This window comes from Nilaparvata lugens, chromosome 1 (assembly GCF_014356525.2).
Source record: "Nilaparvata lugens isolate BPH chromosome 1, ASM1435652v1, whole genome shotgun sequence".
In the NCBI taxonomy this organism is placed as follows: Eukaryota; Metazoa; Arthropoda; class Insecta; order Hemiptera; family Delphacidae; genus Nilaparvata; species Nilaparvata lugens.
In genome coordinates, this window is record NC_052504.1 from 92,048,988 (window position 1) to 92,062,964 (window position 13,977).

General features: G+C 29.9%; 1 protein-coding gene across 1 annotated transcript in view; it reads left to right on the forward strand.

Moving 5' to 3' along the window:
• LOC111055461 overlaps positions 1-13,977 on the forward strand; it is a 209,632-nt gene that overhangs the window by 151,906 nt on the left and 43,749 nt on the right. The window contains exon 9 of the mRNA XM_039419615.1: positions 12,781-12,989. Coding sequence (XP_039275549.1) covers positions 12,781-12,989 — 209 coding nt within the window. The remainder of the gene's footprint in view (positions 1-12,780; positions 12,990-13,977) is intronic.

The window sequence follows — 13,977 nt, forward strand, 5'->3', positions numbered from 1 at the left end:
TTATTACGTTGTTAACAAATTTTAAGATTGTTAATATACTGTTGTTGTGAGGTATGTTGATATTTGTGGTATGTTATTAATTCTATGTCTATTCAATGTTGTACCAAATAATAGTTGAGCTCATATTTTCTTAAGCACTCGAATCTGATGGGCATTTAATAAATAAGTAGTGATAGTCTCCCTGGTGAATAATTGACCTTTCTAATTAAGATTAAAAGATAATCAAATTTTTAACCATAGATAAATTGAATAATAATAAAAGGAGATGATTTTCCGATTAGGAAAGTGAAGGCTCATTCTAGGTTGTTGATTGAATCCTTTCAATCTTATTGAATATTTAATAACAAATCAAATTTTTGTTGAGGTAGGTCATATGAGTGTTTTGAAGAACATTTATAGAATTTGTAAATTGTGACATATTCTAAGGCTGCGTTTACACCAAAGCTATTAACAGGATGTTTATTTTTTCGTCCTTATATATTTTATTAAACGAAGCTTGACAAACACATATGCACATCATGTGTATGGTAAGATATGTTCAATTTAATAGAATCTATAAGGACGGAAAAGTAAACATTTTGTTAATAACTTTGGTGTAAACGCAGCTCAAAATAAATAACATAATATTTTTGTGTACACGCACATTTTTGCTCAGAGTTCTTGACTCAAATAGGTTTGCGCTTTTGAGCTTATTTAACACACTGCTATTATTTTATATTTTTTAACCAACTGAAAAGATCTAACCATGAATTTAGATATAACTCGATGTATTTTTGAATACATGTTGGTAGGATTGTACTTCTGAAACTCTAATAGCAAGTTTAGATGGAATGATCAATAATATTTTAAGTGGTTGGTTTTGATTTAATGAGGTATTTTTGTTGTTGGTTGAAATAATCACAATGAATTTAAATATTTTATTTTTTATAGCTATATCATCCTGGGAATTATGTTTTTCCGATCCAGTCAACTAATTAAAAATTAATTTTCCTTTTCAAGTTGACAAGACTATTCATTTTACGTTTTTTGATGTTTATTTATTTTCAATGATTTCAATCAGTCATTGTGTATCATCCAAGTTATACTAAGAACTCATTCTGTATCATCCAAGTTATATGAAGAACAGAAAAATGTATCAATTCATTTTTAAAATAGAATTATAGTACCCTTTGAAATTAATAAAATAATAGAATAAGAATTCAAAAGGTACTATACTTCTATTTAATAAACACAAGAAAGTATCCCTGAATTCATACATTTTAAGAGGGTATCAATTCATGTTTAGAAGGCTCAAAGTGAAATTTGCCACAAAATTATTACTTTCTTCTTTATCTAGTATCTGTTCCAATAATTAACATTTTTTACCTGACCAATAAACGAGAAATGTATTACCAAGCAATATTATAATAGAAACCTAAGTTACTGTCGAACAGTCAGTCAATAGTCTCCTAGGTCAAAACAATTCTACAATTTGTGGTGAAGCTATTCACGAATTCTAAATCCTAGTAGTATAAGAAATAATTAAACAGTACATATAATAGACTTTTAGTATAAATTTGCAACTTTTGTCACCTTTGGCTCATGGGTTTCCAACCAATAATTGAGTCTTTGAAATTTGTTTGAAATTGAAATTGACATTTATTCATAACACTGACATATTTTACAAATATTTTTACAATGCAATTATTATAAAAAGAAACAGTATCATGATGGAAAAAGAAGAAAAGAACTTGAGTAGCTTAACAGCTGTGGTTGAAGTTCTACACTATTGTTATTGTACTTAATAATATGAACGAGACAGTCACTTTAATATCTTGATTATTAAAAAATGTTTGTTAAAAGGATATTATTCGACTGTGAATTGATATACAGAAATCCCAATTCGAACTTCCATCCAATTATTTCATCTTCAACCCTGTCATTGGATCAGAAAGCCAGGATTCTGGATCCTATGATTTGAATATAATATCATAACACATTCATTTATTTACAAATATATATTACAGACTCAATATATGCAATAAAATCAGCCATGTGTTATAGTACATTTTGAATAATATATTAATATTATATCTCTGAAATAGATAGGGTTCAACATAAAAGTGTTTTAGGGTAACATTCATTAGGAACATTACATTACATCATGATCATTATTATGAAATATATTAATAAACTATTTTACGTGATATGTTTCAAATAATTATGTTTATTTTCTAATTCAGAGTCTAATGTTTATTCTCGAATACAATTCGATAAGACGATCATTGAACGTTCAGTCTGTTTGCATCTGTAAACACTTTCTTGAAGCTCTAAATAGCCATGTCTATTTTTGGATTATTGATATATCTGTACCAAATGCTTATTCAAAATTAGGTTGTCGATCAAAATATTGGTTCTATCGTAAGCTAGTGATATGGAGAACGAAATTCGTCAGTTTTACTTGAATTTGTTTAATTTCAAATGTATTCTCCATCTTAATTCTTTTTAATGTAACATGTTTAATGCTTGAAAATGTTTAAAAATATATTTTCAATAAAGTTCACAACTATTTTCTGAAGATGATAAATTTATCAACAACATATAAGAGAACTACAATACATGAACTGACCACAAGTAATAATTCATAGAATTTACTTAGTTACTTTGTTGAAAAGAGGTTGTATGTTGAAATGAATTGAGGAATTCATGAATAAAATAATAATTTATTCATTATAATTATCTATACATTCCATTTATGTATTGGGTAAGAAATATTATGGAGCTATGTTGTTTTGCTAATCTTGAATCTATTCAGACGATGGCTATATAATAATCATAACACATGTATAGAATATTGTAACTTCCAATAAATTGATAAATAAATTCTTATAAATTCATAAGTTCGTACTAAAATTCTAAATTACGTGAAATAAGTTTGCAACTTAGGTCCTCTCTTCATAATATTATTTAAAACATAAATGCACAAAACTCCCTTTGATCTCAGAAAGTATGCTCAAAATAATTCTTTATATTCTCAATAATATTGTATTTTTTGTCATTATAACAATCATACATACATAAAACTGTTATAGATGTAAGTAAATATTGGTATTCGATCTGAAACGGTGATTATTATCTAGAATTCGACAGATTATTGTTGAATGTTCAAAGGATATATCTATCATATTATGAATAATATATAGTGTTAAGTTTCTTAATGTTGAATAAATTTGAATTTTATATTTTGAGACTGTTATTTTTTATTGTCAGAATGTTAGTATGTGGATCCAGATCCTGTGGGATAAATATTTTTGTAGAGTTTATTAAGTCAAAGGTTCCAATAGAGTAATATCTTTGATTAGGGATACGTTAAAGTTCTATCTTTAAAAATTCTATCGCTAAACTTCTATCTTTCCTTTATGGTAATAACCTCTTTCAAGTTACTTGAAACAACTCATGACAATCTTCAAATCAATTTTCTGAATTCAAATAGAATTTCCCCCCTAAATTCAATATTAGGCCATCGGAGGTACTTTTCTATCAATGAAAATCAATGTATTGGCCTGTCAATGTTTTAGACTTCTGGAAATTTTCAATATATTCTAGACATATTACTTTATCATATATTTGACCATAGAGAAACGGAATATTATAACGGATATTCGTTTTTCCCTGATTTGACATGAGTCATGAATTTTCTTTGTAGATATCTAACAGTTTTCTATTTGATAGATCGGGGATAAATTTGGAGAGATGAATACAAAGCCAGTACAAACTGTCAGTCATAAAATAATTGATTGATGGATGGCAGAACAAGTGAAATAATAACTTGAAAATTTCTACCAGAAATTTATTTGACAGAATTTTTTTGTTTTGGAGCAGGAAGTTGAAGGTTGCAGCAGTTTGATTGATCACGGTCAGTTTTGATGTTTGTTGGACTGACTTATTAATATACCAAAGTATGATCTATTACTATGATTCAACGACAATAATAACTCTAAAAACAGCGGCAAGAACATGGGATTGTTGGGGGGAAAAAACTTTGCAGAGAGAGTGGTATGATTAAACCGACAAAACATGAAAAATCGGGAAAATTCCATGTTTCACAATTTGAGACAGTTTTTTAGCTAGACCATTCACTCCCATTATTCTAGTCTCTATGAGGGTTTTAGAGATGTCAGGCTATGAAAAACATAACTGAATATTTCGTTAACGTTCAAAACAGGACTAAATTACTGTAGCTGAAAATACTTCTGATGATAAAGAAGATGCAATGTTTGATTGTCAACGGCAGGTTTCAATTTCACAATTAAGCAATATTCTTGTGTAGTTGATACTTTTATAATTTAATTTGGTGGTTTTCATCGCGTCATAGTCTAGAGTTTCAGGGGATTCAGTGGAGATGAAAATATGAAAAGAATTAATGAAACAAGTTTGTTTGTTAAATCTACATCAATCTCTATCATACTAGCAATATTTCCGTTCAATATGGATTTCCACTGAAAAACACCTCATTTACTGACAAAGAAAGGAAAATATATTTATTGTGTCAATGATTTTCAACGTAGATTACAACACATCCATAGTTAACTTTATGGCATACATTCTTAAAGTAAAAACACTTCATTTACATGGGCTACTTTTTAAATTAATAAAACAATATAAAAAATCTTAAAGCACCCTTTATTTTTTAATGTTGAACTATTTTAAAGTTTTTTTTTTAAATAAAGGATGCTTTAAGATTTTTTATATTGTTCTATTAATTCTTAAAGTAATATATGAAAAGTTTCTGGTGAGTTATTGAATGGATTGACTATTCAATGCTGGAAAATAATATTAGGATCGGTTGCATAAAAGCCTGTTAAATTTTAACCGTTATTAAATGCCATGAGAACCAATCAGAGAAGTCTTCTTTTTAAAAAAGTCCTTCTCAATTTGGGTCTCGTAATATTTGATCATGATTGAACAGGCTTTTGTGCAACCGGGCCTTAATACTGTATTTAATGACACTTCTAATTACAATGAAGTAAAATAAATAAATTATTTACTTATATACAATTACTTCCGATTGTATGTGATGATTTGTGATTGACAATGAAATAAAATAATACATAATGAATAATATTTTTTCAAATTGATAAGAAAAATTTATATTTTCCCGAATAAAATTCATGAACTGCGGTACTGTATAGCAATGACTTTGATGGGTTGGTAGTCAGAAGCCAGACGGGGTTGGATCAATGGATTTTAATTCTGGTCTAGGTATGGTTCCATTTGGGATTTGGGAGGGGTTGAAGGGGTGTTAGGGGGTTTTTAAGGGCTGGGGGAGGGGGAGAACTCAGTTCCCCTGTGTGCATTCAGGTAGAGTACTGACCCAAATGCTGTTTGCTTCTCGTTTGTTTTGATTATTCATGGATTGCAGCAGCAGCAGATATCTCTCTCACTCTCTCTCATTCAATCATTTTCTCCTCTCTTGCTGCAATACTCATGGAGTAATGATTGCGCAAGAATGTAATCAACGAAGACTGTACTCACGACGTACAGTTGTACGTCACAACTTTACTTTGTACTTTTGAATACCCACATCAAAAATTAATTTTATTCTTTTACTGGATTAAAATTAATGGACTAAGTTTATCCTCTACTATTTCACACCAATGTTTCTAATCGACATTGAGAACTTAGATTGTATAACAGTGTTATTATTATTTAAATTTATTCAATCGAAAATGATGGAAGTAATTGACAAAATATTGGCTCAGATATGCTGTGATGAACTGATGATAACAGAAATTTTAAACTCATCCGGAAAAATTAATTTGGATACGTTTCCAGAAATATTGTAGACAGTTTTTTCATAAATATTGTAGACATATTCCATAATATAGTAGACAGTTGGATGTGCACACACTATATATAGGCATAGAGAAACAATAGCATAAGTAGATATCTCATGGTATAGGGCGTTTATGTCACAACTTTTACGTTTATCTCAAGCCGATAGTTCATGTAATTCTTTCCCGTGAAGCTGTGTGACACTGGTAGTCTCTCATATTGTGCCGTTCAACAAAAAAGTAAAATTCGACAATAATCAACAGTAATCGGCTTGAGATAACAGTAAAAGTTGCGACATAAACGCTCTATACCATGGGATATCTACTTACGCTATTGTTTCTCTATGATATAGGCAACCATCATAGAACGGCGTGTATTATGTATGTTGATGGATGAATCTATTATGAATCTCTTTATCCATCGAGATGTAATAAAATAGAGCTTGTACATTTGTACTGTCAGCTGAAGCTGTTTTCCATACAGGTCCTGAGGGCTAACATATTATTTTGATGATTTTCAATACGTTTTGACCTTTTATTGCCTTGGAACTTTGAAAGTTGGCTATGCTCGATTATTGCTCATTGACTTCAATGTGTTTGAATTCTTCAATATTGAATTTGTATCTTGAATTATTCAATGATTTGAATTCCACGAAGAGTAGAATCACAAGTGTAGCTAGTGTACTTTATAATATTCTATAAATTTATTCTATTGAATAGTTTTATTTGTATAATTGACATTGTAAGTTTAATTTTACTGAAATTCATAATGTATAATCTTCATGTTGTTTTGATATTCAACTTGCAATAATTTAGTATAATTTTATTAATAACACAGATTCTAACCTCGCTCTTGGTGTAGTAATTTGCTCTTGTCTATGGTAATAGCTACCAATATAGTGTTATTGTCAAAAGTGGGTTTACACCAAAGTTATTAACAAAATGTTAATAACTTAATCCTTTAAGATTCTATTAGATTGAACGGAACTTGACAAACACATATGTTCATCATGTGTATGATAAGATATGTTCAATCTAATAGAATCTATAAGGATTAAGCTATTAACATTTTGTTATTAAATTTGGTGTAAACGCAGCTTCAGACTTTTATTTCAAGATTTTCAAACCACTAAGAACTGAAATAGCATTAGTGAATTGATGAAATTTCATTAGTGAATTTCAACTTTAAAGTATTTTCATAAATGTCATGAGGTACTTGATTTAAGTAATCGTCAAGTAGTGTAAATGGATATGATCTTATAAATACTGTCATAAATAATGGATTTGCAAACTAACTTCTAGCGAAGAGAGGTTCAGTTGAGTATATCCTAATTTATTAATGTATATAACATATTTGCATACTGTTTAATTGATTTGGGCTTCAATGTGACTTGAGTTTCAAGCAATACCATATCATGTGTGATTAGCTTCTCAAAGAAAACCCTTCTTCAATACATTACCGCTATTTCATTGAAAAATGTTTGCTTTGTAAAACATAAATCAAATCCATGTTACCAATTTTACACGCTTGGGTGTAAATGTGACTTATTGTGTGAATGTAAATGTAAAGCTGGGTTTACACCAAAGTTATAAACAAAATGTTGATAACATAATCCTTATAGATTCTATTAGATTGAACGGAACTTGACAAACACATATGTTCATCATGTGTATGATAAGATATGTTCAATCTAATAGAATCTATAAGGATTAAGGTATTAACATTTTGTTATTAAATTTGGTGTAAACGCAGCTTTAGACTTTTATTTCAAGATTTTCAAACCACTAAGAACTGAAATAGCATTAGTGAATTGATGAAATTTCATTAGTGAATTTCAACTTTAAAGTATTTTCATAAATGTCATGAGGTACTTGATTTAAGTAATCGTCAAGTAGTGTAAATGGATATGATCTTATAAATACTGTCATAAATAATGGATTTGCAAACTAACTTCTAGCGAAGAGAGGTTCAGTTGAGTATATCCTAATTTATTAATGTATATAACATATTTGCATACTGTTTAATTGATTTGGGCTTCAATGTGACTTGAGTTTCAAGCAATACCATATCATGTGTGATTAGCTTCTCAAAGAAAACCCTTCTTCAATACATTACCGCTATTTCATTGAAAAATGTTTGCTTTGTAAAACATAAATCAAATCCATGTTACCAATTTTACACGCTTGGGTGTAAATGTGACTTATTGTGTGAATGTAAATGTAAAGCTGGGATTACACCAAAGTTATAAACAAAATGTTGATAACATAATCCTTATAGATTCTATTAGATTGAACGGAACTTGACAAACACATATGATCATCATGTGTATGATAAGATATGTTCAATCTAATAGAATCTATAAGGATTAAGTTATTAACATTTTGTTATTAACTTTGGTGTAAACGCAGATTAATACTGTAAAATGTTACAAATTTTACACGTTTGGTGTAAGTTTGACTTATCGTGTGAATTTAAATGTAATACGGCATAAATGTGACTTTGAATTTTCGTGTAAATGTAATGTAATAAGGTACAAATGTGACATTACCCTCTTGGAGCACACACCTGGTTTCATCCGACACCTCGTCTAGTCCGACACAACACACACACCAGTGCACTTGCCTATGCAGCATGTTGATGGTTCTATATACTAACTAGCTAGTTTAATTATTTACTTATTTATTAATTTTCTATCATTTATTTATCTATATTTCTATCTTGTCGCTTCTGGATTTGTGTTTTTGTAAGTGACGCACTGCAAGGTATGTTCAAAAGCACAACCACTATTCTATGTAGCATGTTTTGTCTATCACTTTATCACTTATCACTTTGTCACCTACTAGTTGGTTTTACACACTACTTGTTCTCATTTTATTGTTCTCGGAGTAGAGTAAAATAAGTGTTAAATAAATGCCTCTATGTGTGAAAACTATATCTAAAAACATCACAGAGATTTACTGACCAAAAAATGGTATAAAATGATGGATTCTTGAATCGAAAACCAAATTACCAACTAATAATTATTTTCTTGACTTATGCCCGGTTTCTAGAACACTTATTAAATCTAATAGATCATTAAATTTGTACTAATAAATGGTCCACTACATTTAATAAGTCTCCTAGAAATCCGGCCTAAGCATGCTTGAATTCTAACTCATTCTATTCTACTACAATAATTAAATTGAATTAAGTTTGTAGCGTGAATATTGATGTTGTGGAACTTTTGTATGGATGATGGAAAATTATCACCATTATAGCAGTAAACCAAGACATAATTTATCAGAATATCTTTTAAGTTGTCTGTGAGAGCACAAGAAGTAAAACATAAGGCAACAAAGCTAAATTTAATTTAAGAGACTTGAAATGTTGTCAAAAATCCACTTTATTTAAATAAAATTTTACATTTTACTGTACAATGAAGAGACTTGAAATGTTGTCAAAATTCCACTTTATTTAAATAAAAATTGAAATTTTACATTTTACTGTACAATGTTAATTTTTATTCAAATAAAGTGGATTTTTGACAAGATTTCAAGTCTCTTCAATTAAATTTTAAACTTTGTTACCTTATGTTGTACTTCTTGTGCTCTCACAGACAACTTAAAAGATATTCTGATAAATTATGTCTTGGTTTACTGCTATAATGGTGATAATTTTCCATCATCCATACAAATGATTGGGAAAACAAGCATGGTTATATTCCATGTATGGCAAACAATCGTGCAATATCTGGTATGAAACATCCAGTTAGTATAGAATGTAAGTATACTCACATAAGTGAGTATACTTACATTCTATACTCCCTGGAAACATCAAAAGGAACTAGAGTTTACTTGAAATTCATTGATTACAAAGCAGGTTATTTCTCCTAATTCTTAGTACCCTACAGTACTCAAAAGTTTGTATAAATTCTATTATGATGTCATTTAGAATTTACAATATTGCTAAATTTCCAATTATGAAAACAATAATTGTTTCCTGTTGCAATAGTTGACGATTCCCAGAAATTTTCAAAAATGTCAGTAAATTTCTGTAGAATTTTCCAATTCACAGAAACTTGTGAATATTTTTGGTGTCTTTGGAAAATGAATGGACATTGTTGTCAAAATTTGTAATAATATTATATTGGCATAAATTATTAGTATTGAATTACTGTCTGTCTTTTACTAACTTTGGCCTCTTTATAATAAATTTATTCATCAAACATTTTCAATTTACAAGAATTCTGGTTTTTATTAGTGTTTTTAGATATTTTATAAAAATTAAAAACAACCAGTTGTCACCTTCAACTGAAAATTCCTTGTTTTTCATGTTTGTTTAAGTGTCTATTTTTAGGAATTATCTATTGGCTGAACTATCCAATATTTCACTATACTATCGCTTCAAAATTATTATCTGTATAATTTTTAAAATCTTTCATATTCAGTGTTTAATCTTCTTGAAGCACTCAATTTATCGTTCACTGAAGCACTTTAATCAATTGAAGATTTTCTCACTTATCAACTGAAAATCAATACAGTTTTTTCATTCAAACTACTTTTCCCATTTGTAAACTTCTACAGCGTATCATTCATTTCTTCAATATTTGGACCATAAATTATCCAAGACTGCTGTATTCATAGATGTATAAATAATAATTATACGAAGCTTCGAAATCATAAAGCTCTGGCCTATGCTCCCAGCTCCCAACATTGAGAATCCAATTTCCAAACACAAGCTGCGTTTACACCAAAGTTATTAACAAAATTTTAATAACTTGATCCTTATAGATTCTATTAGATTTAACGGAACTTGACAAACGCATATTCTCATCAAGTTATGTTCAATCTGATAGAATCTATATGGATTGAGTTAATATTTTGTTAATAACTTTGGTGTAAACGCAGCTTAAATTTGCTTATCAAGTTAACTTTCTTCCAAAGATTATCTGTGGAGTAGATTTGTATTCACTCTCTCAAAAGCTTAGTGAATAAATTTATAAAATGTTCTCCAAAAATGAATTTGTGAATATTTCATTCAATGTTGTATATTGTTTTGAAAGTTTCAATTTCTGTGAAATGTATTTATTTTGATTTTTGTTTTGTTCTCATACCACGCATTTGTGGATGCTTAAAAATAACAGGTGAGTGAATGATCGTCAAAATTATGTTGAATATGGTATACTCGAAAATTGTTATCAAATATGAACTTTGAACTAAGCTCTCCCACAGTCTTGGAAATCATTCCAAACCTTCTTAAATTTGGTCGATTTTATGAGTCTTTGGATAGTTTATATTCAACAGAATGGAATTGATAACACGGATTCTCCAAACAAATCTAATAGTCCATTCTATGTTTGAGATTGGTGAAATACTATAGAAGCAAAGTTAGAAGACAGAAGTTTGCTATAGAAGTACGTATGGTTCCAATCTAAATTTTATTTTGTCCTACCTACTGTGAATTCATTTTTTTGTTCCTCCAATTACAATCAGTAATATCCTTCAAAAATTATATAAACTATTGTGGTACAACAGACACAGCCAAAATTATTTATTTCCCAAATTTATGAAATTGAGTTCAGATCTTTCTTTTGTTACAAAAATGTTTGTGACAAATGATGTTTGTGTTCAAATAAATTATGTATGATATTTTGCATCTTATTAATCGATTCATGTATGTCAGACATCAAGTTAATCCAATTTATCTTCAGTTTTTAATAAATTTGTTTGAAATAAACTGTAATAATTCTTTTTTTTTGAATTATTCAACACATTCGTGATTTATTTTTGATTTTCATTTTTAAATTTATTATAAAATCAAACATTTAAAACACAATGATTTGGTGTCTTTTCTACTCTATGGGTAGTTTTTTATTTTCACAAATCACAGGGTTTCGATACTCGAGAAATCATCATCATTATCATCATCGTTATCATCATCATCAATAAAACATCATTAGAAAGGCAACATATATATTATTGTGTATTTAATTCATCATGTATTCTACAAAATCTCTGAATACAGTAACATAATCTTCATAATTTCATCCAATAAAACGTTACAGCTGTAAACAATACAATACTTAACAATGTAATTTCTATTGTACCAATAGAAATACAGAAGACAACATTTTGACCAGGTTGCACAAAACTTTGTTAAATCTTGACGGTCATCAAATGCCACGAGAACCAATCAGAGAAGACTTTCTCAATTAGCACTTAATCACACTTGAATTTTAAAAAACACTTTTGGAGTGAAAATGCACTTACATTGGTAGTGACGATCGTTTCGACCTGTTGTTGGTCATCATCAGACTGTAGGAATTTACTCTAATGTCAAACATTAAAACATTATTGTCAAACTCTAATAATGTCTGATGTCAGACTGTAGGAATTTACTCTAATGTCAAACATTAAAACATTATTGTCAAACTCGAATAATGTCTGATGTCAGACTGTAGGAATTTATTCTAATGTCAAACATTAAAACATTAATGTCAAACTCGAATAATGTCTGATGTCAGACTGTAGGAATTTACTCTAATGTCAAACATTAGAACTATAATGTCAAACTCTAATAATGTCTAATGTTTGACATTAATGTTTTAATGTTTGACATTAGAGTAAATTCCTACAGTCTGATGACCAACAACAGGTCGAAACGATCGTCACTACCAAAGTAAGTGAATTTCACTCCATATGTGTTTTTTAAAATTCAAGTTTAATTTTAATAGTGAAAAAGTATGGATATGCAACAGAGTAATCACTTGATCACAATCAAAATTTAACATACTTTTGTGCTACCTAGCAATTGTATTTGCAATTCATCAGGAAAAATTGACAACACCTTTGAATGCAGTAATTATAATTTTCATAATTTGATTGAACATCATAATAAAATTTTCGTCCTATTCTATTAATCTAGTTCTGTTAATGATTGTTTAATTTTTGTTATAATAAAATTAATAATTGTGAATTTGTGTTGCAGCCGGTTCGAGATGTGAACGGCGTGAATGGTAGGAGCAGATCGCCATGTGACCAGGACTCGTCAGCTGATGCCAACGGGGGGGTAGGGGTGGGTGTTGTGGGAGGGGGAAGCAGCCTAAACAAGGGCAAGGCGCGCTTCTCGAGTACCCCTCAGCTGGAGCCTACCCCCTCCTCCGACCCTACCGATCCTCGCTGGACCAACCCAGCTAGGTATACTAAACCTCCATCAATTTTATTCGTAACTCATGATATCATATACACAGGAAATTGGCGAGTTTATTGGAAAAAATTGGCATGAAACATGTGTCAAAAATCAGTAGGCTTACTTACTTTCCGTGTCCAGGATCACCAGTCCTCTATTTTTATATATATTTCGCTCCCAAAATTTAGCCACCCGGAGGGCTTTGTCAAAGAATCAGTAGGCTTAATGGGGGAGTAGGTATTACCATAGAGAAACAATAGTATGAGTAGATATCCCATGGTATAGGGCGTTTATGTCGCAACTTTTACTGTTAACTCAAGCCGATTATTGTCGATTACTGTCGATTTTTAATGTTTTGAACGGCACAATATGAGAGACTACCAGCGTCACACAGCTTCACGGGAAAGAACTTCGAGGACTATCGGCTTGAGATAACAGTAAAAGTTGCGACATAAACACCCTATACCATGGGCTATCTACTCATGCTATTGTTTCTCTATTGTATTACTTACATACAAGGGTTGGCTGTCATAACGGCACTCGCATTCTTCATTATTTACTAGCTGATAACCCGTGCTTTGCACCGGAGAAAATGTTTTGTTCTATAATGCAATCTTTTTATGTCATATACACATCATATACACATATCATATACACAGGAAATTGGCGAGTTTATTGGAAAAATTTGTATGAAACATGTGTGAAAAATCAGTGAGGGAGTAGGTATTTGTACATACAAGGGTTGGCTGTCATAACGGCACTAGCATTCTTCATTATTTACTAGCTGATAACCCGTGCTTTGCACCGGAGAAAATGTTTTGTTCTATAATGCAATCTCTTTATGTCATATACACATCATATACACATATATACATATCATATACACAGGAAATTGGCGAGTTTATTGGAAAAATTTGTATGAAACATGTGTGAAAAATCAGTGAGGGATTAGGTATTTGTTACATATAAGGGTTGGCTGTCATAACGGCACTCGCA